Genomic DNA, 24,667 nt, shown 5'->3' with positions numbered 1-24,667 from the left:
TAAAGAAAATGGTCAAAGCATATGTCTAGGAAATAAATGTATGGCTGGATAGAAAGCTGAAAGGTTAAAGTTTTTCATACCAAAGTCAATATTGGCCCTGCATTTTGTCAGTCTAGCATAAAGTCACTGCACCTGTTTGACACTCTTGATCTGGAGCCAAAACCCAATCATTTTTGTTTACTGTAGTATGATTAGTCTTGGCATTATCCTGAGTCTTGCTTGGCATCAACATAAACCTCAGGGTCTCTGCAAGTAAAAAAGAAACATAAGTGATTAAGTTTGTAGCATTTAAGGGTCAAACCAAGTGTTTTAAATGTTGTATATTTTGTTTGGGTCTATATATATATATATATAATCTATCTCATAAAGTCAGAATTCTCACTTGCCTAATAATTATGCATGCATTGCATTTAAAGAATATGACATTACAATGCAACTTCTGACATTTTCTGTTAGGAAACCTGATTACTAAACCCTCATCTCTGTCTTAGTACAGATTTGGATTACCACCAACAGTGGTAACAATATTTTCAACAGTTGTTGAAAATATTAAGAAGCTGAGTTTTAAATGGTGGTATTTACTCACGGTAATAAATAAAGTTGATCAACAGGCCGTTTCTGTCCTTTTGGACGATGATGGCACAGTGTACTGTTTGGTGTTTGTCTTAGAGCACTTCAGTCACGTGGATGCCGACCCACAAGAGGTGGCATTATGGGTCCTACTAAAAAGGACACAGGCGTCCAAAAAGGAGACCAGGCTACAGGCTGTACAGGAACTTGCAGACAATCGCCACTGGCGTGGTAAAATACACAAAGCCTGTTGTACATTTCTTTAGGTTTATTAAAGTAGACTGAACTCTGAATTAATTGACTCCTCCTCTCGATAACACAGACTACCAGTACCAGACAGCAGCCCAAGTTATAGATCCCGGAACAGCAGTGGGTCTTGCCCGGACTCCTGGAGTAGATCAGCGATTCTTCTTGTCCCTGCCTACGTTGCCTAATGTGGAGGATGTAATTATATCCATGAAATCACTCTCATATGAACCTTAGCACCAGAGGCTTGACTTATCTTTCATACAGTTTTACGATTTCAACTTATTTTACTGACTGTGCTTCAGCTTTACATCGCAAGTGTCTATTTGATGGCAACTAATGTTTATTACCTTCTTCACAGGGTTTCACAGCAGAAGATGGGCTGAGGCAACTGCTGGCATCTCTGCCTCAGTCTGAAGTGGACAAATGTGTTCAGTACTTCACCTCACTGGCACTCAGAGAGAGCAGTCAGTCTCTGGCAGCACAGAGGGTAAAAAACAAAAAACAAAGGATGAGTGCACACATTATCAGCATATCAATAATAACTACAACAAAATGCTGAAAATTTTATGTGTTTGTAACTACTTGCTCACACCAGTGCTGTCTCATATTGCAGGGTGGACTGTGGTGTTTTGGCGGTAATGGGTTGCCCTATGCCCAGAGTCTCACCACGGTTCCCTCTGAGAATGTGGAGTCCTTCTGCCTGCAGGCACTCGTACAGCACTCAAAGGTAGTGGTGTTGATCGGTGGTCCGCGTGGATGGCCTCCCACAGTTCATTACACACATAAGGCCTAGTTCAAAAATAATGAAGCCAAAGTGTGACATAACTATCAAAATTTAAAAGTGGTCTTTTTTGTGAAATGTTATCATTTTAGGTATGGTTATATATCAGTGTTTCAAGATTTCTACTGGTCTCGGTTCAGTCATTGCTAGAAATTATTAGTGCATATATACTATAATGTGCTAGAGTGTAACGCTTGCGACAACAGTTGGAGGTATCTTGTTTAGTCTGCAGAAACCTGAAACTGTCATTAGTTCCTGGTATTATTGAACAAGTAATATTATTATTCTATTGAAGCAGAGTAGGAGATATAGCTAAGGTTTTAACACAAATAAATCAAGGACTTATTCTCAGCGTTAACGCTTGCGACAGTTTTACCTTGCTTTAGAAACATGTTTTTTTTTCTAGGAAATGACATTTCCACCTTTACAAAATGTATTACTGTGTGTTAGTATGAAGCACAAACAAACTGACAAAATACAAGGTTATTTCTTTAACATTCAACTTTAAATGATAATGCTAAATATCAATATCACACAAAATTTATGAAAAAAGTGCTATTTTGGGGGTAAATTTCGTGCATATCTCTGGAACCGTGTAGAATTTTTCCATGAAATTTTCAGTACCTGTCAAAGAGACTATAGGCAACTCACAGATAAATCTGGATGGTGCTAAATAAAATAATGGCTTGTTCATGACAAATGTAATGCAGATCAGCAGTTAGGCTTCATTATTTTTGAACTAGGCCATAAACTGCGAGTTAATTACAAAGTTTTACATCATAGTGTGAAATACAGATTACAGTGAATTGTTTTTTGTTTTTGGCTTCATAAACTTCAATGCAGAGTTGCAGTGAAGTCAAAATGTAAGTAAGGGCACTGTCACACCTTGATGATTTAGCTAGTGTATGCTGACAGCCCCGTTTCTGCCAAGCGGTCCGGGTCGGTACTGCACAGTATGGTGTGGGTTGGAATGGTTAAGTCTGGCTTGGCTTCTATTTCCATTGTATTTTTTTTATTTTATTTTTTTTTAGAACTTAGATTTTTATTACATTTTTATCAACAGAGAAAACCACATAATACACATAATACATCACAAATGGAATTTAACATACATTTGAGCATGCTATAAAGACGTTCAATAAAATTAACATTTCAGCATTATATTTCACAGCATGTTACATGTGGTTTCAGTATTACGATATATTCATGTTAGAAAAGTCAACTTGAAAGTGAGAGATCTAAGGCACTCTACATTACAGTGACAGAGGAAAAAATGTTAATGTCTCAAATGTACTGATCAGGCCTTTAGATAAATAAGGCTTCTGCGCAGCCCCGCTATAGACAAACAGTAGACCTTTGAAGTCTTAATGAATATGTTATTTTTCCATTTGGTACAGGTCCCCTACTTTTTGAACCCAGGCGCTGTAGGAGGGTGGCTGGAGTTGCATCCATTTCATTATAATGCATTTCAAAGCTGCTGTAAAAAGAACATTTAAAAGATATGATTTAGCCCTTCCTTGTAGACCTGCTGGAACTATACCTAGTAATGTCACTGTAATATCCTTTGGTATGAGCTCTTCAAAAAACTGGTTTAAAGCCCTGTACACTTCATCCCAAACGTTTTGTAGTTTAAGGCATGACCAGAAGATGTGTGTGATGTTTTTCTGTAATTATTGTATGGCTTTTGCCTTACAATCTAAAGCGCCTTGGGGCAAGTGTTTGTTGTGATTTGGCGCTATATAAATTAAATTGATTTGATTTGATTTGATTGGGCACTGCTGTGCCACAGTTCCTCCAACACAGGTTTGGTACTCTAGTGTCCATCTTCGAAACTACATCTGGTGTCCTGAAATATCTACTAATAATTTCCATGTAAATTCCCGCCATGTATTTGAATTTGTGGTTAGATGTGCTTCTGTCCGTGCTTCCGTCCACATCTCATCGGAAATGGTTTTGGCCGTTTCTGCCTCCCATCTTTGTTTTGTCAAACTGGGCCCATGCTGACTAATTGATAAAAATGCCTTGTATAACTTTATCAATTTTTTATCCCTTTCACCTTTTCGGAATTGGATTAGGAGGTTCTCTATTGGTGTGGGGTCTAACACTCTTTCCCATTCCTTGTGTGTAGTCAGGAAAGAGCGTAACTGTAGATATCTAAAGAAATCAGTTTTCTGGAGTTGGAAATGTCTACGTAACTCTTCAAAGAACATAAGATTGTGTCAATTCACTGATGCATAAACGATCAGCTCATTTTGCAAAACCCTTATTTAAGCTACTGGGGGTGAAGGATTTAATATGTCCTATACTTGATAAAATTGAGAGCGCTTTTGGCAACCAAAACGCAACTTGTACTTTGTTTCAAATGTTAAGTGTGGTTCTAGTCCACAGTGACAAGCTCTTCATCGAAATGTCTAAGAATGGCATTACCTTTAATGGTTCAGAGCACATTATTTGTTCAATACTCAGCCATCGTGTATGAGTGTCATTTTGAATCCATGAGATTAATGGCTTTAATTCGGGCTGCCCAGAAATAGTACTTTAAAACAGGAAGATTAAGTCCCCCTTCTGCCTTGCTTCTTTGGAGCGTTATGTATTTTATGCTTACTTTGGCATATGAATTTTTTAGATCATTTTAGCCAGTTCAGCAAATTCTGGATTTTAGTATTCCTATTGGTAACATTTGGAACAAATATATCAGTCTTGGGAGAACATTCATACATTTAGTTTCAATGCAACCAAGAAGGAAGAGTGGTAACACTGACCTCCGTTCTAGGTCAGTTTTTATTATGTCCAGTATTTTACTGTAATTAGCTTGAAACAAATCATGTCAAGAAAGCGGGACATTGATTCCTAGGTATTTAATGCCCACTCTAGGCCATCTAAAACCACTTTGTTGCTTTATTCTGAGTGTGATATTGCCATTGACATCCATAGCCTCTGTCTTATCAATATTTATTTCATAATCAGAAAAATAACCATATACAGAAATTATTCCCTTTAGGTGTGGTATTGATGATATAGGCTCTGTCAGATACAATAAAACATCATCGGCATAGAGTGAGATTCTGTGTTCCTCTGTGACGATCGGAATCCCTTTAATGTCATCATCCTCCCTAATGAGTTGGGCCAACAGCTCAATTCTAATTGCAAATAAAAGGGGTGACAGAGGGCACCCCTGTATACACCCCCACTCCAAGTTAAAACTTGCTGATCTAAAGCTATTGACTCTGACAGCTGCCTGTCGGGATGAGTAAAATGTGCATATCAAATCTACAAATTTGGGCCCATATTTAAACGTCTGAATTAGGTATTTCCATGACAAGTGATCAAATCCCTTTTGGGCATCTAAAGAGATTATAGTTGTTGTAGTTTTGTTTGCTTTCTAATGAGATATAATGTTTAACAAACGTAAATTATTTCCATAGTACCTGCCAACAATAAACCCGGTTTGATCTGTATGTATGATTTGAGTTATTATATTGTTTAATCGCCTAGCGAGTATATCAGTTAGAATATGTACATCTCCTTAAGCATAGATAGTGGTCTATATGAACCACAATCGGTAGGGTCTTTACCTTCTTTATGTAATACTACTATTGCTGCATCAGACCACGATGGTGCCATTGTTTTGGTTTCTAGAGCATAACGGTATGCTTCCAATAAAAGAGGAGTAAGAATATCTGTAAAACATTTGTAGAATTCATTTATGAAACCATCTGGGCCTGGACACTTATTATTCTTAAGAGATGAAATGATCTGTTTTATTTCCCCTTCTTGAATCGGCTCATCCAATTCTTTAGCTACTGTATCAGATAATTCAGGTACATTTATATTTTGTAAATAATTTGCTGTACTAATTTCATCAGAATAGGTATCCGTGTCTTGGTATAAAACTTTATAAATGTCTGCAAATGTTTCAGCTGTTTCTTTTGGTGTTATTATAGATTTATGACCTAATTTTAACTTTTGAACTACATTTAAGGACTGCTGTTTTTTTAAGTTTGAAGCCTAAGAGTCTGCTTGCTCTATTTCCAGTCTCATAATACTGTTGCATGGCAAAGTGTAAGTTTCCTTCAATCTTTTCTGATAGCAAGTGTTGAAGCTCCCTGGGAGGTGTATTTAGATCATTCAAGATTTTAGACGCCCTACTCTATTTATGTTTGGCACCCAGCTCCCTTATTCTATCCTCTAATTCTTACTGTTTGGCTGCCTTCTGTCTTTTTTTGTTGTTGCATAGGAAATAATGCTGCCTCTTAAATAAGCCTTTGCACAATCCCACAACACAGTAGGAGATGTTTCGGGTGTTCTATTAGTGTCTAAATAATTTTTAAACTCTGCTTTAAGGAGAGCAATAAAATCCTTATCATTAAGAAGAGAGGCAGTCAATTGCCATTGCTTAATTAATTGAGTTAGGCCTATATCCCACTGGAGTGCAACAAGAGCATGATCAGAAATTGTAATGGGCAATATTGCGATATCTTCAATTCTGTGTAATTCAGCACCATATATCCACTAATCCAGCTTCTGCAGATAGATTTTTAAGCATTTTACCCAGTTTGGATATGGGAGTTTGAGGAGGTTGCCTATCTAAATTTGACATTACACAATTAAAATCCCCTCCCACAATCAGAAGCCCAGAACTGTACTCTGCAGTCATATTAAAAACAGACTTAATAAATCCTGGCATATCTTTGTTAGGAGCATATACATTTACAGATGATACCGCCATTCCATCAGTTATCCCATTTACCAGTATAACTCAGCCCTCTCTGTCTTTATGTAGCAAAGTTTCAGTGAAATTAATTTGCTTATGTATTAATATGGATACACCCCTTTTCCTTCCAAACCAATGTGAGGAGTAGTAAACTTTATTAGCACAAGACATTTTTAATTTCTCCTGTTCGTCATCTGATAAGTGCGTTTCCTGTAGAAGGGCTACCTGACACTTTGATTGTCTGAGATGCAGTAATATTTTCTTTCTTTTGATTGGGCTATGGAGACCCTTCATGTTATACCTTATTACAGTTAATGTACTCATGGATATTCTACAGCGTATATAATATTAATATGATAGAGGCAGAGACGGCCAACTGACACAAAGGACCAGACATTTGGGTATAGTAAATGCTGAAAAACAAAGTCATGACATAAGCTGTAGATACATTGCTGTGCAATATTTTCGAGCTTGACAAGACTAACATAGAACTACTCTGTTCTTTTAAGTGTGGTCAGATCCTCGGGGGACAGAAAGACCAGAACGGATCTTTATCTTCAGGAGTGCACTGCCTCGTGGATCTGGTGTTAGCTGTCAGCTGCGATGTGCTACCATCGTACTTGAATTTGCTAAGTTTATCCGTCATTAGCAAGTAACACGTGGAGTTATTTATCTATTTGGAGCTCAAAACGGTTAACCATTGAAATTAAGTCACGTTTTGTAAGAGAGTCATGATTCATTTAAAAAATTGGAAATCTGCAGGAGCACTGAAATACACGTCTTTACTCCATTGTGGCTCACTAGTGCCCCCCGGCGGAACCATTTTGTTTGGCTGGTGGACCAGTTAAATATTGAAAACCACGTCATCAAGCAGCATATGCTGTTGTGTGGCCCCACCCTTACACAAGGAGGCCAAACGGAGTAATTTAACATTATTTTGAAATTTAACTTTATTTTATTTTTGTCTTGATGTACCATGGGACGTATTTTCATTTTTTGCAGAATGCCGAAGAATCGACTGATGTCTGTGGTAAACGCCGACTTGAATGAATGAGGCGCTGTGACTCTTTTTTTTTTTTTTTTCTTTTTTCAACAAGTGCCCACGTTCTCTGGTTCAGACTGAGAAATGCAGAAAACACAGAGAGACTTCTTTTAAAATGCTACGTTCCTTCTTCAGCCAAGAGAAGGAATTAAAGTATTTTCAGATGTCGTTTTCCAAAATCAGGATGCTTTATGTGGATAAGTTTTCTTCAGGCTGTGATGATGAATCAGACTGAAACGAACAGGTAAGATAAGACTTTTTATTATATGGCTACGATGGTACACGCGCTCTTATTGGCTTATTTCCGGTCTGATATTTTCCCATATCAGACCGTTACCATGACAGTTGGTCCAGATTCTGTATCAGATTTGCGACTTTGTTTACATTTTTCACGGCGAGAAATGAAAAAAACAAAAAGCGAACAAAGAAAATGGAGGAACTAATTGCAAACAAGCTCAAAGTGGACGTGTAAAATGAAGACCAACAAGATGAAAACACAGCTCCGAACAGTTAAGAACAGATTGAAAACTTTGTTACAAACCACCTGCATAACGCAGTGTAAGTCAATCCCTGTAGAATCCACTAGATGGAATTTGAAATATCTCTTGCTGAAACTGTAGTTTTTGCTCATGATAAAGTGAATGAAGTCTTTAAACTTACTGAAATGTTCCTCTGCAGGTCCAGAGCCACTGTGAACACATTGTTGCCAGCGGGGGCCTGCAACTCCTCCAGAGGGTTTATCAGCTTCGTAGGGACTCGTTAAAAATTCAGAGGAATATTATTCGTATTATAGGAAACTTGGCGCTCAATGAGAGCATCCACAAGGCCATAGTAGAGTCTGGTAAGTCTGAAACATGATGTTAAACACTTCATTCGCTAAATCACAAACATCAATTATAGTTTCAACAGGAAATATTTCATGAACCTTTACAAAAACTTGAACAAGTAAATTGTATCTTGTTCAAACTCATCACATAAATTTAAGGTTCTTTACAGTGTCTTGTGTATTTAGCAATACAGTTCAAGAATGACCACAAGCTAGTGCTGAAATCTTGCACAGGCCACTAAAATTATGATTTTAAAAGTGATGTTTTGTATGGACCCATCATGCTACAATTTGAGAAATGTTTTTTTTTTTTTTCCCTCAGGATGACTGCAAAATTGCCCCTAAGGGGTTTGTTTTGGCAAAAAAAAAAAAAAAAATCATTTGGGCAAAGGTCAATGAATTTGAATTTCAACCTGATTTAGACCAAATTTGGCGCACACTTGGGTGGATTTGAGAATTGCCCTGGCAAGGTCAGCCAAAGGTCAATTATTTAGGAGAAGGTCAGGGTCACTGGAATCAAATTTCAGATTACCATAGCATTTTTCAATTTCAGTTTATTTTCATTTATATAGCGCCAAATCACAACAGAGTTGCCTCAAGGCGCTTCACACAAGTAAGGTCTAACCTTACCAACCCCCCGAGGCAGCAGTGGTAAGGAAAAACTGCCTCTGAGGAAGAAACCTCAAGCAGACCAGATTCAAAGGGGCGACCCTCTGCTTGGGCCATGATACAATGATACAGAACAATTCACAAAAAGAATATACAAGAAATGCTGTTGGTGCACAGGACAGGAGGGTCTTCAGCACAAATACCACACCCATCTCTGGATGGAGCTGCACCTCAAACACAGAGAAAAAACAGAATCAGGCATCAGAAAGACAAATACTGTATAATTTGTCAACATTAAACAACAAGAAAAACAGAAGAAATACTAAGGTGATCGCCGGCCACTAAATCAAATCAAATCAGTTTTATTTATATAGCGCCAAATCACAACAAACAGTTGCCCCAAGGCACTTTACATTGTAAGGCAAAGCCATACAATAATTATGGAAAAACCCCAACGGTCAAAACGACCCCCTGTGAGCAAGCACTTGGTGACAGTGGGAAGGAAAAACTCCCTTTTAACAGGAAGAAACCTCCAGCAGAACCAGGCACAGGGAGGGACAGTCTTCTGCTGGGACTGGTTGGGGCTGAGGGAGAGAACCAGGAAAAAGACATGCTGTGGAGGGGAGCAGAGATCAAAGGAAAGTTTTAAGCCTAATCTTAAAAGTAGAGAGGGTGTCTGTCTCCCTGATCCGAATTGGGAGCTGGTTCCACAGGAGAGGAGCCTGAAAGCTGAAGGCTCTGCCTCCCATTCTACTCTTACAAACCCTAGGAGCTACAAGTAAGCCTGCAGTCTGAGAGCGAAGCGCTCTATTGGAGTGATATGGTACTATGAGGTCCCTAAGATAAGATGGGACCTGATTATTCAAAACCTTATAAGTAAGAAGAAGAATTTTAAATTCTATTCTCGAATTAACAGGAAGCCAATGAAGAGAGGCCAATATGGGTGAGATATGTTCTCTCCTTCTAGTCCCTGTCAGTACTCTAGCTGCAGCATTTTGAATTAACTGAAGGCTTTTAAGGGAACTTTTAGGACAACCTGATAATAATGAATTACAATAGTCCAGCCTAGAGGAAATAAATGCATGAATTAGTTTTTCAGCATCACTCTGAGACAAGACCCTTCTAATTTTAGAGATATTGCGCAAATGCAAAAAAGCAGTCCTACATATTTGTTTATGCGCATTAAATGACATATCCTGATCAAAAATGACTCCAAGATTTCTCACAGTATTACTAGAGGTCAGGGTAATGCCATCCAGAGTAAGGATCTGGTTAGACACCATGTTTCTAAGATTTGTGGGGCCAAGTACAATAACTTCAGTTTTATCTGAGTTTAAAAGCAGGAAATTAGAGGTCATCCATGTCTTTGTCTGTAAGACAATCCTGCAGTTTAGCTAATTGGTGTGTGTCCTCTGGCTTCATGGATAGATAAAGCTGGGTATCATCTGCGTAACAATGAAAATTTAAGCAATGCTGTCTAATAATACTGCCTAAGGGAAGCATGTATAAAGTGAATAAAATTGGTCCTAGCACAGAACCTTGTGTTACTCCATAATTAACCTTAGTCTGTGAAGAAGATTCCCCATTTACATGAACAAATTGAAATTGAAACATGAAAAATTGTAATCTGTTAGATAAATATGATTCAAACCACCGCAGCGCAGTGCCTTTAATACCTATGGCATGCTCTAATCTCTGTAATAAAATTTTATGGTCAACAGTATCAAAAGCAGCACTGAGGTCTAACAGAACAAGCACAGAGTTGAGTCCACTGTCTGAGGCCATAAGAAGATCAATTGTAACCTTCACTAATGCTGTTTCTGTACTATGATGAATTCTAAACCCTGACTGAAACTCTTCAAATAGACCATTCCTCTGCAGATGATCAGTTAGCTGTTTTACAACTACCCTTTCAAGAATTTTTGAGAGAAAAGGAAGGTTGGAGATTGGCCTATAATTAGCTAAGATAGCTGGGTCAAGTGATGGCTTTTTAAGTAATGGTTTAATTACTGCCACCTTAAAAGCCTGTGGTACATAGCCAACTAATAAAGATAGATTGATCATATTTAAGATCGAAGCATTAATTAATGGTAGGGCTTCCTTGAGCAGCCTGGTAGGAATGGGGTCTAATAGACATGTTGATGGTTTGGAGGAAGTAACTAATGAAAATAACTCAGACAGAACAATCTGAGAGAAAGAGTCTAACCAAATACCGGCATCACTGAAAGCAGCCAAAGAGAACGATATGTCTTTGGGATGGTTATGAGTAATTTTTTCTCTAATAGTTAAAATTTTATTAGCAAAGAAAGTCATGAAGTCATTACTAGTTAAAGTTAAAGGAATACTCGGCTCAATAGAGCTCTGACTCTTTGTCAGCCTGGCTACAGTGCTGAAAAGAAACCTGGGGTTGTTCTTATTTTCTTCAATTAGTGATGAGTAGTAAGATGTCCTAGCTTTACGGAGGGCTTTTTTTATAGAGCAACAGACTCTTTTTCCAGGCTAAGTGAAGATCTTCTAAATTAGTGAGACGCCATTTCCTCTCCAACTTACGGGTTATCTGCTTTAAGCTACGAGTTTGTGAGTTATACCACGGAGTCAGGAACTTCTGATTTAAAGCTCTCTTTTTCAGAGGAGCTACAGCATCCAAAGTTGTCTTCAATGAGGATGTAAAACTATTGACGAGATACTCTATCTCACTTACAGAGTTTAGGTAGCTACTCTGCACTGTGTTGGTATATGGCATTAGAGAACATAAAGAAGGAATCATATCCTTAAACCTAGTTACAGCGCTTTCTGAAAGACTTCTAGTTTAATGAAACTTATTCCCCACTGCTGGGTAGTCCATCAGAGTAAATGTAAACGTTATTAAGAAAGATCAGACAGAAGGGGGTTTTCAGGGAATACTGTTAAGTCTTCAATTTCCATACCATAAGTCAGAATAAGATCTAAGGTATGATTAAAGTGGTGGGTGGGCTCATTTACATTTTGAGCAAAGCCAATCGAGTCTAACAATAGATTAAATGCAGTGTTGAGGCTGTCATTCTCAGCATCTGTGTGGATGTTAAAATCGCCCACTATAATTATCTGAGCTAAGCACTAAGTCAGACAAAAGGTCCGAAAATTCACAGAGAAACTCACAGTAACGACCAGGTGGATGATAGATAACAACAAATAAAACTGGTTTTTGGGTTTCCAATTTGGATGGACAAGACTAAGAGTCAAGCTTTCAAATGAATTAAAGCTCTGTCTGGGTTTTTGATTAATTAATAAACTGGAGTGGAAGATTGCTGCTAATCCTCTGCCTCGGCCCGTGCTGCGAGCGTTCTGGCAGTTAGTGTGACTCGGGGGTGTTGACTCATTTAAACTAACATATTCATCCTGCTGTAACCAGGTTTCTGTAAGGCAGAATAAATCAATATGTTGATCAATTATTATATCATTTACTAACAGGGACTTAGAAGAGAGAGACCTAATGTTTAATAGACCACATTTAACTGTTTTAGTCTGTGGTGCAGTTGAAGGTGCTATATTATTTTTTCTTTTTGAATTTTTATGCTTAAATAGATTTTTACTGGTTATTGGTGGTCTGGGAGCAGGCACCGTCTCTACAGGGATGGGGTAATGAGGGGATGGCAGGGGGAGAGAAGCTGCAGAGAGGTGTGTAAGACTACAACTCTGCTTCCTGGTCCCAACCCTGGATAGTCACGGTTTGGAGGATTTAAGAAAATTGGCCAGATTTCAGAAATGAGAGCTGCTCCATCCAAAGTGGGATGGATGCTGTCTCTCCTAACAAGACCAGGTTTTCCCCAGAAGCTTTGCCAATTATCTATGAAGCCCACCTCATTTTTTTGGACACCACTCACACAGCCAGCAGTTCAGGGAGAACGTGCGGCTAAACATGTCACTCCCGGTCCGATTGGGGAGGGGCCCAGAGAAAACTACAGATTCCGACATTGTTTTTGCAAAGTTACACACCGATTCAATATTAATTTTAGTTACCTCCGATTGGCGTAACCGGGTGTCATTACTGCTGACGTGAATTACAATCTTACCAAATTTACGCTTAGCCTTAGCCAACAGTTTCAAATTTCCTTCATTGTCGCCTGCTCTGGCCCCCGGAAGACAATTGACTATGGTTGCTGGTGTCGCTAACTTCACATTTCTCAAAACAGAGTCGCCAATAACCAGAGTTTGTTTCTCGGCAGGTGTGTCACCGAGTGGGGAAAAACGGTTAGAGATGTGAATGGGTTGGCAGTGTACACGGGGCTTCTGTTTAGGACTACGCTTCCTCCTCACAGTCACCCAGTCGGCCTGCTTTCCCGGCTGCTTGGAATCTGATGGAGGGGAACTAACGGAGGCTAAGCTACTTTGGTCCGCACCGACTACAGGGGCCTGGCTAGCTGTAGGATTTTCCCAGCCTGGCCTCCAAAGCTACGAATAAGCTACACTTATTACAAGTACCATTACTGCTAAAGGAGGCCGAGGAATAACTAAACATTTCACACCCAGAGCAGAAAAGTGCGGGAGAGACAGGAGAAGCCGCCATGCTAAACCGGCTAAGAGCTAGTAGCTGCGCTAAGCTAGCAGATTCCTAAAAACACACAAAGTGAATAATGTGTAAATAATTTACAGGTGATTCAGCAGAGGGAGTGCTTTAGTTAAGGCACGTGAAGATTACAATGTGAAACAAATCGTTATCTAGTTAACTAGATCAGTCTAACTGCGCAGATTAAACAGCTAACAGATACAGCAAAACACCGCTGTGCTCCGGAACAGGAAGTGATACAATACCGCAGTGAGAGCCAACCACCAGTAGAGCTACTGCATCCATTACAAGCCCTGAGCTTCACTAAAAGACCCAGAATTTAGGTAAAGTTGAGGCCGTGGCCTGCTCCAATTACTAATAACATGAATTGAAAGAGTGAAAAGCGTAGAACTATACTATGCCAGTATGCTAGCCATACCAATGGGGAAAGTAAGTGCGTCTTAAATCTGGACTTCAAAATCTCCACAGAATCTGTTTTATTGATGCAGGGAGATCATTCCACAGAACAGGGGCACGATAAGAGAAATCTCTGTGACCCGCAGACTTCTTATTCACCCTGGAGAAACAAAGTAGTCCTGCACCCTGAGAACGCAAAACCCAGGCCGGTATGTAAGGCTTAATTAGGTTATCTAGGTCAGGAGGTGCCAGTCCATGAACAATTCTATAGACTAGTAGCAGAACCTTAAAATCTGATCTCACTGGGACAGGAAGCCAGGGAAGAGACGCCAAAATGGGTGTAATGTGGTCGAACTTTCTTCTTCGTGTTAAAAGTCTGGCTGCAGCATTTTGAACCAGTTGGGGAGCCCGAAAACTGGACTGTGGTAAACCAGAAAATATAACCTTGCAGTAGTCCAATCTAGAAGAGATAAATGCATGGAACAGGGTCTCAGCATCAGCCATAGACAGGATGGGACGAATCTTCACTATATTTTGCAGGTGGAAGAAAACAGTCCTCGTAATATTTCTAATGTGGCGGTCAAAGGACATAGCATAGCTGTTTTCATTCCCATGAGTACTATTGCCTACTTAAGCATAGAAAATAGTACAGTTATCACATTTGCTCTCAGCTCCTGGTAAATATTGGGTTATTTGAGTCATTCTACCTAACAAAGTGCTGAGAACAGCAATGTCACACCCACATTTAAAAGTATCAGAAATGAAGAGAAAATGTTACGCAGGGTTTTCAGTAAAATAAACACTAAAATATCTGAACTAATTTCCATAAAATGAGTGATTTTCTATATAGTAGCACAGGGCCAGAAATTTGACTTTGACCTATGGCCTCGACTGTTGACTGATCTTCACAAAAATCAAATTGCTTCTTCCTATCTAGAGGATCAGTGTACCTGCCAAGTTTAATCTAAATTTGCTAACATACAAAAAACACACAGTAAGTAGAGACCAACGCAGTCGCAAGAGCATATGCCTAATAACCACATAACAGAACCCAATCAGAGGTAATTTTGTGATGTTTTTCAGCCCAACCTTATACTTCACATTTTGAATTGGTCTGTAAACCCGTCATCTGACAGGTGTGGAAAGTGAGTGATGGACAGATGGTAAATATGAGAAGAACTGTCCAGCCTTACTGAGAGGAAAATACTGTGCAGTTTAATGTTGGCGATTATTTGAAATGATCATACTTTGTACTACGTACGTATGTTTTTATGGTTTCACCTGTTTATGAACTGGACAAGGGATCAAATGAATTTTCTTTTGCCTGTGTAAAAACTTTAGGATGGCTGTCTGTGTTGGCTGAGATCATGCGGTCCCCTCATATCATGCAGGCATCTCATGCGGCTCGCGCTCTGGCCAACCTGGACAGGGAAACGGTGAAGGAGAAATACTCAGATGGAGTTTATATCCTTCATCCACAAACACGTGACAAGTAGGAAAACTGTCAGTTTTTTGTCATTTCTGTTGTTACATTTTAACACAAATGTATTTTCCTCACCACATTTATATTTAATAACAAAGATTTGATTTCCAGCCAGCCAATCAAAGCAGACGTGCTGTTCATCCATGGGATCTTGGGCGCGGCCTTCAAAACATGGAGGCAAAAGGACCGCAGTATGTTCCACGAAGTCAAAGAGGCTGGAAACAGGGATGGCTACACCGAGTGCTGGCCAAAAGTAAGGCGTTCACTTGAACTGAGATTTATAAATAATTGTTAGTGTCACTAAAAAGTATCTAACCACTTTTTATCCACCTCCTATTATACTATAATTTAACGTGTGTGTGTGTGTTTGCGTGTGTTTGCTTCCACTTCCACTTTTTAGAGTCGCTTGGGCCTATTTCTAATAAAATTGCTGTGTGCATGTAGGTTGACCCCATAATTCACCTTAAGGGGTTTGTTTTGGTAAAGGTCAAGGTCATTTTAGGTCAGAAGTCAATTTTGGTTTATCTGCTTGTTCCTCTACTACTCCCAAGTCCTTTGGTCAATTTCTAAACTTAACATGGGATGACAGACAACCCCATAATTACCCTTAAAGGGTTTGTTTTGGAAAAGATTAAGTTTATTGGGGTCAAAGGTCAAAATTTCAGCTTTTCACTCCAGTTTGTACCAAACATGGCACACATATGTATATGGGTTCTGGAATTGTCCAGGCTATTGGGGTCAGTATCAGGGCTCCTGTAAGGCTATTTTATTGATCGGTAAACTGACTCCCCCTGTTGATTTTATTTATTTATTTATGTATTTATGTATGTATTTATTTATTTATTTACACGTGATATTTGCCACACAAAATCTATCAAAAGAAAACAAAACAAAAAAACCTGTCTGTGATAGTGGATTAGACAGACGCTCTGTTCCTATTGAGGGTGAGTGCACTTTTCTGCCAGAAAACAGTGTGTGGACCCAGGGTGTAACAAGTTTCCTGCAGTGTAATGGCTGAGCCACGATGCTTTAGCTAAAAAGTTTTATTTGCTAATCTGAAGGTGTATCACTTGACTAGACATTTAAGTATTATAATGTGTTCCTCACCAGCCGGTGAGTTGAAAATAAACCTTTTGCTAGTGAAGCTGTCCATGTTTTTCATTGAAGAAGGTATGGCAGATTAGATATTCTGGGTATATTTATGTCACCATTATCTTCCTCAAATTACAGCCAATATGCATTTAGAATGGTGGTTTTGAAGCCAAATTAGAACATTTTTTTCCACCCTCTGCACCCCTCAGGCACTTCCCATGTCCAGTAAAGGCTGTCCCACTGATGTGTGTTTTGTTTTTGTTTTTTTCTTCTTTGTCCTGCTGGCAGGACCTCTGAGCGATCAAAACTGATGTTTTTCACTCAAACTAGCACATATATGGGGCAGGCTTAACAATTGTCCAGCAAGGTCAAATTTGCCAAGGGTCAGCCACTGGAGTCAAGGTCATGTCTGTTTGGTGACTTGCTTCTCCCAGGTCCTTGTGCTGATTCCCTTCCACCTTGATATGTTAGTGAAGGTTGGCCCCAAAATTGCAGCAAAAAGTGTTTTGTTTTTTTTTAAACAAAGGTCAAGGAATTTGATTTTCTTCCAAAAATTGGCCCAGTTGTGGCACACACCTAGGTGGATTCCAGAACTGTGGAATGATCAGCCACAGTTCAATATTTGGGTGAAGGTCAAGGTCACTGGGGTCAAATGTCAGATTTCCGTAGCAGTTACTGTCTTCACGTCCACGGGTATTACCTTTATAACATTAAAACTTGGGAACAGCTAGTACTTTATTTTAATGGGAAATGTGAAGTTTCAAACTGTTTCACTGTGACTGTTTTTTTGTGTTTTCTTATTTTGACAGTCATGGTTAGCAGCTGACTGCCCAAATTTGAGAGTACTGTCAGTAGAGTATGACACTCACCTGAGTGACTGGATGGCCAAATGTCCAGCAGAGAATCACAGGTGAAAAGACTGTCTTGCACAGCTGTAACAACAATAATCAATTTATTTTAAGACCCTTATTATTTTTTTAGTTTTGAAGATGGCTCGTTACTCTGCACCATTAGGAGCCAATGTATTTTCACCTTGGTTTACTGGTGTTGTCTTTCCATTGTCTGTATCTGCTATCCATCCAGCATATGATTATAAAAAGTAAGACTTGGTCTTTTTTTGTTGTCATTTTGTTTTAATTCCTACAGGAAGTCCTTGGCCTACAGGAGTCAAGAGATCCTGAAGAAGTTAAAGTTAGCAGGCGTTGGAGAGAGACCTGTAGTCTGGGTAGCACACAGTATGGGAGGTACATTTCATCATTACTGGGAGAGAGTTTTTATTGTTGGTTGTGTTTATAGGGACAGTAATATTCCGATTTTAATTTGATTTCTACTGTGTTCTGAATAAGATGCTGCCATGAAAATAGTTTCTGATTACCTTAACCCGAATAAGGTCATGCTCAGAATAAGCAATAATCCAATTAAAACATGGAGTATTCTGATTTTATTCTGTTATTGAACTGCATTGTGGACATGTAAACACCTTAGTCAGCATATGATGTCCCATTGTAGTAGCATTTTGGAGCACATAAGCCACAGAGACTCATTAATCAGACTATGCTCTTTAACATGTAAACAGCTGGGTGAATTTGTTCAATTTCATCACCAGGATTACTGGTGAAGAAAATGCTGCTGGATTCAGCACAGGACCCAGACATGCACAGACTGTTGAAGAACACCAAAGGTGTTCTGTTCTACAGTGTTCCTCACCATGGCACCTCTATGGCAGAGTACTCCGTCAATGTCCGATACCTCCTCTTCCCTTCCATAGAAGTCAGGGAACTTTGCAAAGGTCTGTCAATAAAACGTCCTGGTCAAAGCTGATTTCCATTTTGTAGAAGTTGTTTAATACTTATGGTGACTTGTCCATGTGTTTTGCAGACTCCCCAGCACTACGCAGTCTGAACGAAAACTTTTTGAACATCGCCAAAGAAAACGAATTCAAAGTACTGAGCTTTGCAGAGACTGTCCCAACAAATATTGGTCCTATGATCAAGATACTGGTGGTGCCAATGCAGTCAGCGAGTACGTGACCCTAATGCACACGAGAAATAAAACCTCTGTGTTGCATAGCTTAAACCATGCAGCTTTGATGTTACAAGCTAATACCTTGTATGTTACCTTGAGCCTAATGTGGTTTCAGATCTTGGCATTGGGGAGCTTATTGAGGTGGACGTAGATCATCTCAACATCTGCAAGCCAGAGAAGAAAGACACGTTCCTGTACAAGCGCAGCCTCCAGTTCATACAGGAAACCCTGCAAAGCATCGTCGGCCACTGAAAAGGAAAAAAATAGGAACATAAACAATATGTTCATTAGAAGGGGAAAGAGCACTGTCAGTCAAATGAAAACTTTGCTGCCCTACGTGATTGCACATTTGAAGAAAACAGCCACTAAGGTGATCTTAGTGAGCTTGGGCAATTTCAGTTTATTTTGCAGTGGCATTTGTGAAAATTTGCCATATATTGGAAGAAACTATTTTATTTGGTTCTCCTACTCATTCTTCTGTATTGGGTTTAAACTGGTCTTGTTAATTTTTGATTTACAGTATATATGATAACAAAACTATACTCAAGTTTTGCATTGATACCAGTTTCCTTGCTTTTTGAGTGTAGAATTCCCATCCTAGCATACTGTATGACTGTCATAATGTACCTTCAATATGTTTGATTACAGTGACTGAACAAGATGTTATTTTTGTAAGTACACATTTTAATTAAAACAGGAGTATGTATAACTGTCGTAAATTGTGCCAAACCATACTCCCTTCCTAGCTTGTTTTAAAATATTCGTTCAAGTAATGTTCTTTATTTATTTACATATTTCCACTGGCATTGAACATAATAAATACCCTGGAGGACACACAGTGAGAAGGTCGCAGGTTTGCTTCCAACCAGGTTCTGTCTGTGTGGAGTTGACATGTTCTCCCAGTGTTTGCGTGGGTTCGGTGAATAGGGTCCAGGATGTACCCCTGGACAGCCACCACAAAGAGGTATGAATGTCACTGCTGAGGTAAGTGGATGTCTCTTGTAGTTCAACCAATTTGCCACATGATGAATGGAATAGAGATTTCACTGTGTTGAATGTTTAGGCTTCATAGTAAAGGTCAAACAACGTGGACCTCTATGATATATGTAATGTGATAATACATGACACATGATGCAAACTATTCCTTTTTAAAACCCTATTAACCAATAATTTGCATTACTTTTTATCAAAGTTTGAGCAGTTTTAACTTTTGTCCGCTGTATAAAGTGAAATTGACCTTTGTCACCATTCTTGCTGTTTTTACCCCATAATGTTCAGTCATAGATAACTAGAACAAACTATACCTTTTTGGAATCTTTACAGTCAGAGAAATAATGTGTAATATTTGTCAATATGATTGGAGCCTCTTTTTTTTTTTTTTTTTTTTTTTTGACCCCTGTGTGATTGTTCAGTTGACCTCTACTTGGTTGTCTTGAAAATTCAAGTGGCCAGTTGTTTTTTTTTTCCCAAGAGTAATGTTGAAGGAGTATCGATATCAAATTTGGTGCTTGTTTCACCATTTCAAAGATTCCTTTATAAATGTTCTGCTGCACTAGCATGTGGGGGCCGTACAAACTACTGTAGTAGAGTAACATTTTCAGTTGCTGCAGTGAAATTTTGGCAGAATGGACAAGCCTGCTGCATAATTTTCTCACTTTGATTTTCAGGGTGTTTTTAAATTCAGCCCTCTGTCTGTTGACAGTTTTCATTTCCATCAACTGATGCGGCATCCTTTCGTTCCTAACACATTCCCCAGTCTCTCTCTCGATAGATAGATATGCAAAGATATTAGCATGATCCCTTGAGATCTGATGTTTTCAAAAAGAAACAAACGTGAGCACACAGTCATAATTAACTCTTTGCACACACATTTTAAAAACTCCACTTAAAAACTCTATTGAGCTGAGTATTCCATTAACTTTAACTAGTAATGACTTCATATCTCACCCATATTGGCCTCTCTTCATTGGCTTCCTGTTAATTCTAGAATAGAATTAAAAATTCTTCTTCTTACTTATAAGGTTTTGAATAATCAGGTCCCATCTTATCTTAGGGACCTCATAGTACCATATCACCCCAATAGAGCGCCTTGCTCTCAGACTGCAGGCTTACTTGTAGTTCCTAGGGTTTGTAAGAGTAGAATGGGAGGCAGAGCCTTCAGCTTTCAGGCTCCTCTCCTGTGGAACCAGCTCCCAATTCAGATCAGGGAGACAGACACCCTCTCTACTTTTAAGATTAGGCTTAAAACTTTCCTTTTTGCTAAAGCTTATAGTTAGGGCTGGATCAGGTGACCCTGAACCATCCCTTAGTTATGCTGCTATAGACGTAGACTGCTGGGGGGTTCCCATGATGCACTGTTTCTTTCTCTTTTTGCTCTGTATGCACCACTCTGCATTTAATCATTAGTGATTGATCTCTGCTCCCCTCCACAGCATGTCTTTTTCCTGGTTCTCTCCCTCAGCCCCAACCAGTCCCAGCAGAAGACTGCCCCTCCCTGAGCCTGGTTCTGCTGGAGGTTTCTTCCTGTTAAAAGGGAGTTTTTCCTTCCCACTGTCGCCAAGTGCTTGCTCACAGGGGGTCGTTTTGACCATTGGGGTTTTACATAATTATTGTATGGCCTTGCCTTACAATATAAAGCGCCTTGGGGCAACTGTTTGTTGTGATTTGGCGCTATATAAAAAAAAAAATTGATTGATTGATTATGCTAATTAGAACAAAAACAAAATCCTTAAGGTAATAAAATTAGAGCCATTAATGGTTTTAAGAACTTTAATATTTTAGGACTTTTTGCAGAATATTCAGATAAAAATTAAAGTCTGATATAGTTTAAAAGCAGGTTTCTTACTGCTGTATTTACATTTGTGGAAATAAAATTTCAAGAGATAAGATAATCCTGTCTTATTCACAGTGGGGGAATTTGCACTCTTGCAGCAGTTAAGTACCATACTTCAGACATGAGACACTATTAAGCTCACATTGTACTGTTCGTACAAGGACACAGTTATGGCACACAGTAAGTAGGTGAGTCATACATTAAAATGCAGTCAGTAAGACTGGGACAGACTACACAGTCTACTGGCAGTAGACACTAGTCTACTGGGACAGTGCTGATTGTGCTGTCTATTGGGGGGCCATACATATGCAATTTTATCTTTTCAGTTCAAATTGATGCAAAAGTTTATTTTTTGGTATCAAATTGCAAGAAATACAACATTTTGGTTCAAGTGTCAAGCTCACATTTTTTATGTTATTTAATTTTTGCTTATTTTTTTAAAAAGGCTGCTGCAAGGATTTTTTTTTTTTTTTTAACCAAAGTGATGTGCTACCAACAAACATTGTGATGTGCAAATACTAGAAGATGGTTATGTTGTGTATTACTGATAACATTTAACAGATAAGAAGGATAAGTATATACTCGTACACCTTTTGCACAGACTAGTTAATAGCATTTTGAATCACACTTTACATATTCAAAAAAAAAAAAAAGCCATGAGAAAAGAAACTGGAATTAAGGGTGAAAATTTGAAAGGAAAATTGAATTAAAACTAAAAAATTATGATGGTTTGGGTTTTTTAAAAAGGTGAATTTCAATGATTTTTTTTTTTTTATGGGTATAACCAGGGGTGCACATAGCTGGTACTCATCATGCTCATGTCTGCTACAAATGATTGATGCCCAGCAGACAGCACACAGAGGGATACACTTTTCTTACAATCTATCATTGCTTTCCTCCTATGAAGTGCTTCCCTTGTGTTTTCTGCTGCGCATTTTTAGCATGCACAACCTCCATGAGTACCAGTTATGTGCATGCCTGGTAATAACAAACATTTACTTAGGATTCTGAAGCAGTGGGTTGACTTCATCTTCAGAATATCCTGGTTGAATTACTGTTACGGGAGGAGATTTTAATATGGTGCTGAATGAAAGTAGCGACAGATGGCCACCAATAATTGCATTAACTTTATTCATAAGTTTAATAGCATAGATATTTGGAGAGAATATTTTCCTGGTGTCACAAACTACTACTGTCAAATGACATGGTCTCCAGCAGAACCTAACTGTAAAGCTTAGAAGTTACATTTTTTTTAGGTTATTTATTTATTTGAAAATAGATGTTTCTTTGTTCGAAAGCTGGTGACTTTTTTTTTTCTTTTTTTATCTTTTTTACCAACATCACTGCAGGAGGTCGGTGGCACACACACGAAAGTGGGCAGAAATCTGGAAGTGGGGACATTTAGTTTTATTTTTTTATTCATTTATTTATTTTGTTGATGTTCTTTAATATTGTTTATCTCAATCTCAATTTATTTATTATTTATTTATTTATCAGTGAAAAGAATAATAAAAAAAAAACGGGCTAAAATTTAAGAATAGAATTTTATGCAGCGAATAACAAGCTCAGTAGCGGAGGAGGAGCATCCGCGTGAGCCAATCAGAGGCGCTCAGTGCAAAGCACTCTCAGCCAATGAAATGGAGGAATTTGCAGCCGTTGCCTCACCCTGCTAGTGGCGCTCGTGAGTGTTTTTTCTTTTTTCTTCAAAACTTTATTTCAACAAATGCAATAACAAACAGTAAACGAACAAAAACGTCACAATAATGTTCTCAGTATTATGAGAAGTAGAAAGGAAGCAATTCACACTTTTTAGTATTAAGGATTAGCCCTGATGTATTAGAAAAAATATTAATTATGCTTAAAGCTTTTTCAACTATACATTTATCTTTGAGGAAGATGGCTGTATCATCAGCAAACTGGCTAATTTTGAATTATTTGTAATTATTATTATTATTATTTGTATATCAGTATAGAACATCTGTACTATATTGCAGAAACTTTCTCCAAAACCTAGGAAATTAAGTGCTTTTAATAGGAAGGAATGCTCAACTGTATCAAAAGCCTTGTAAAAGTCAAGGAATAGTATAAGACTCTCACTGAATATAAATTCATTGTAGTTCAACATATCTAATATTAGTCTTGTGTGGTTATGGATAACATAAATGATAGCATTGAACGATTCATTTTGAACGAACACAAGGTTTAGCTGATGTGCAGGAATGAGTAACTAAATTAGTCCTTGTAAAAAAATTACTTCATGTGTTGCTTTTGATACTGTTGACCATAAAATTTTATTACAGAGATTAGAGCATGCCATAGGTATTAAAGGCACTGCGCTGCGGTGGTTTGAATCATATTTATCTAATAGATTACAATTTGTTCATGTAAATGGGGAATCTTCTTCACAGACTAAGGTTAATTATGGAGTTCTACAAGGTTCTGTGCTAGGACCAATTTTATTCACTTTATACATGCTTCCCTTAGGCAGTATTATTAGACGGCATTGCTTAAATTTTCATTGTTACGCAGATGATACCCAGCTTTATCTATCCATGAAGCCAGAGGACACACACCAATTAGCTAAACTGCAGGATTGTCTTACAGACATAAAGACATGGATGACCTCTAATTTCCTACTTTTAAACTCAGATAAAACTGAAGTTATTGTACTTGGCCCCACAAATCTTAGAAACATGGTGTCTAACCAGATCCTTACTCTGGATGGCATTACCCTGACCTCTAGTAATACTGTGAGAAATCTTGGAGTCATTTTTGATCAGGATATGTCATTCAAAGCGCATATTAAACAAATATGTAGGACTGCTTTTTTGCATTTACGCAATATCTCTAAAATTAGAAAGGTCTTGTCTCAGAGTGATGCTGAAAAACTAATTCATGCATTTATTTCCTCTAGGCTGGACTATTGTAATTCATTATTATCAGGTTGTTCTAAAAGTTCCCTGAAAAGCCTTCAGTTAATTCAAAATGCTGCACCTAGAGTACTAACGGGGACTAGAAGGAGAGAGCATATCTCACCCATATTAGCCTCTCTTCATTGGCTTCCTGTTAATTCTAAAATAGAATTTAAAATTCTTCTTCTTACTTATAAGGTTTTGAATAATCAGGTCCCATCTTATCTTAGGGACCTCATAGTACCATATCACCCCAATAGAGCGCTTCGCTCTCAGACTGCAGGCTTACTTGTAGTTCCTAGGGTTTGTAAGAGTAGAATGGGAGGCAGAGCCTTCAGCTTTCAGGCTCCTCTCCTGTGGAACCAGCTCCCAATTCAGATCAGGGAGACAGACACCCTCTCTACTTTTAAGATTAGGCTTAAAACTTTCCTTTTTGCTAAAGCTTATAGTTAGGGCTGGATCAGGTGACCCTGAACCATCCCTTAGTTATGCTGCTATAGACTTAGACTGCTGGGGGGTTCCCATGATGCACTGAGTGTTTCTTTCTCTTTTTGCTCTGTATGCACCACTCTGCATTTAATCATTAGTG

The 24,667-nt window shown here is 38.5% G+C and overlaps 1 protein-coding gene across 4 annotated transcripts in view; it reads left to right on the top strand.

Moving 5' to 3' along the window:
* serac1 (serine active site containing 1) overlaps positions 1-18,855 on the top strand; it is a 39,410-nt gene extending 20,555 nt beyond the window's left edge. For 3 of the 4 annotated variants that reach the window (XM_034159618.1, XM_034159598.1, XM_034159610.1), the window contains exons 6-17: positions 670-801; positions 893-1,014; positions 1,178-1,306; positions 1,433-1,546; positions 8,035-8,197; positions 15,075-15,225; positions 15,328-15,469; positions 17,118-17,218; positions 17,455-17,552; positions 17,915-18,097; positions 18,187-18,330; positions 18,449-18,855. In XM_034159618.1, the coding sequence (XP_034015509.1) occupies positions 670-801; positions 893-1,014; positions 1,178-1,306; positions 1,433-1,546; positions 8,035-8,197; positions 15,075-15,225; positions 15,328-15,469; positions 17,118-17,218; positions 17,455-17,552; positions 17,915-18,097; positions 18,187-18,330; positions 18,449-18,585 (1,616 nt within the window). In that variant the 3' untranslated portion in view covers positions 18,586-18,855. The remainder of the gene's footprint in view (positions 1-669; positions 802-892; positions 1,015-1,177; positions 1,307-1,432; positions 1,547-8,034; positions 8,198-15,074; positions 15,226-15,327; positions 15,470-17,117; positions 17,219-17,454; positions 17,553-17,914; positions 18,098-18,186; positions 18,331-18,448) is intronic. The other variant, XR_004557858.1, reaches the window with a different exon arrangement.
* The last annotated feature ends 5,812 nt before the right edge of the window (positions 18,856-24,667 follow it).

Source organism: Thalassophryne amazonica, chromosome 2 (assembly GCF_902500255.1).
Source record: "Thalassophryne amazonica chromosome 2, fThaAma1.1, whole genome shotgun sequence".
NCBI lineage: Eukaryota > Metazoa > Chordata > Actinopteri > Batrachoidiformes > Batrachoididae > Thalassophryne > Thalassophryne amazonica.
The sequence above is the reverse complement of the archived record's forward strand: the minus strand, read 5'-3'. Positions and strand labels throughout refer to the sequence as shown.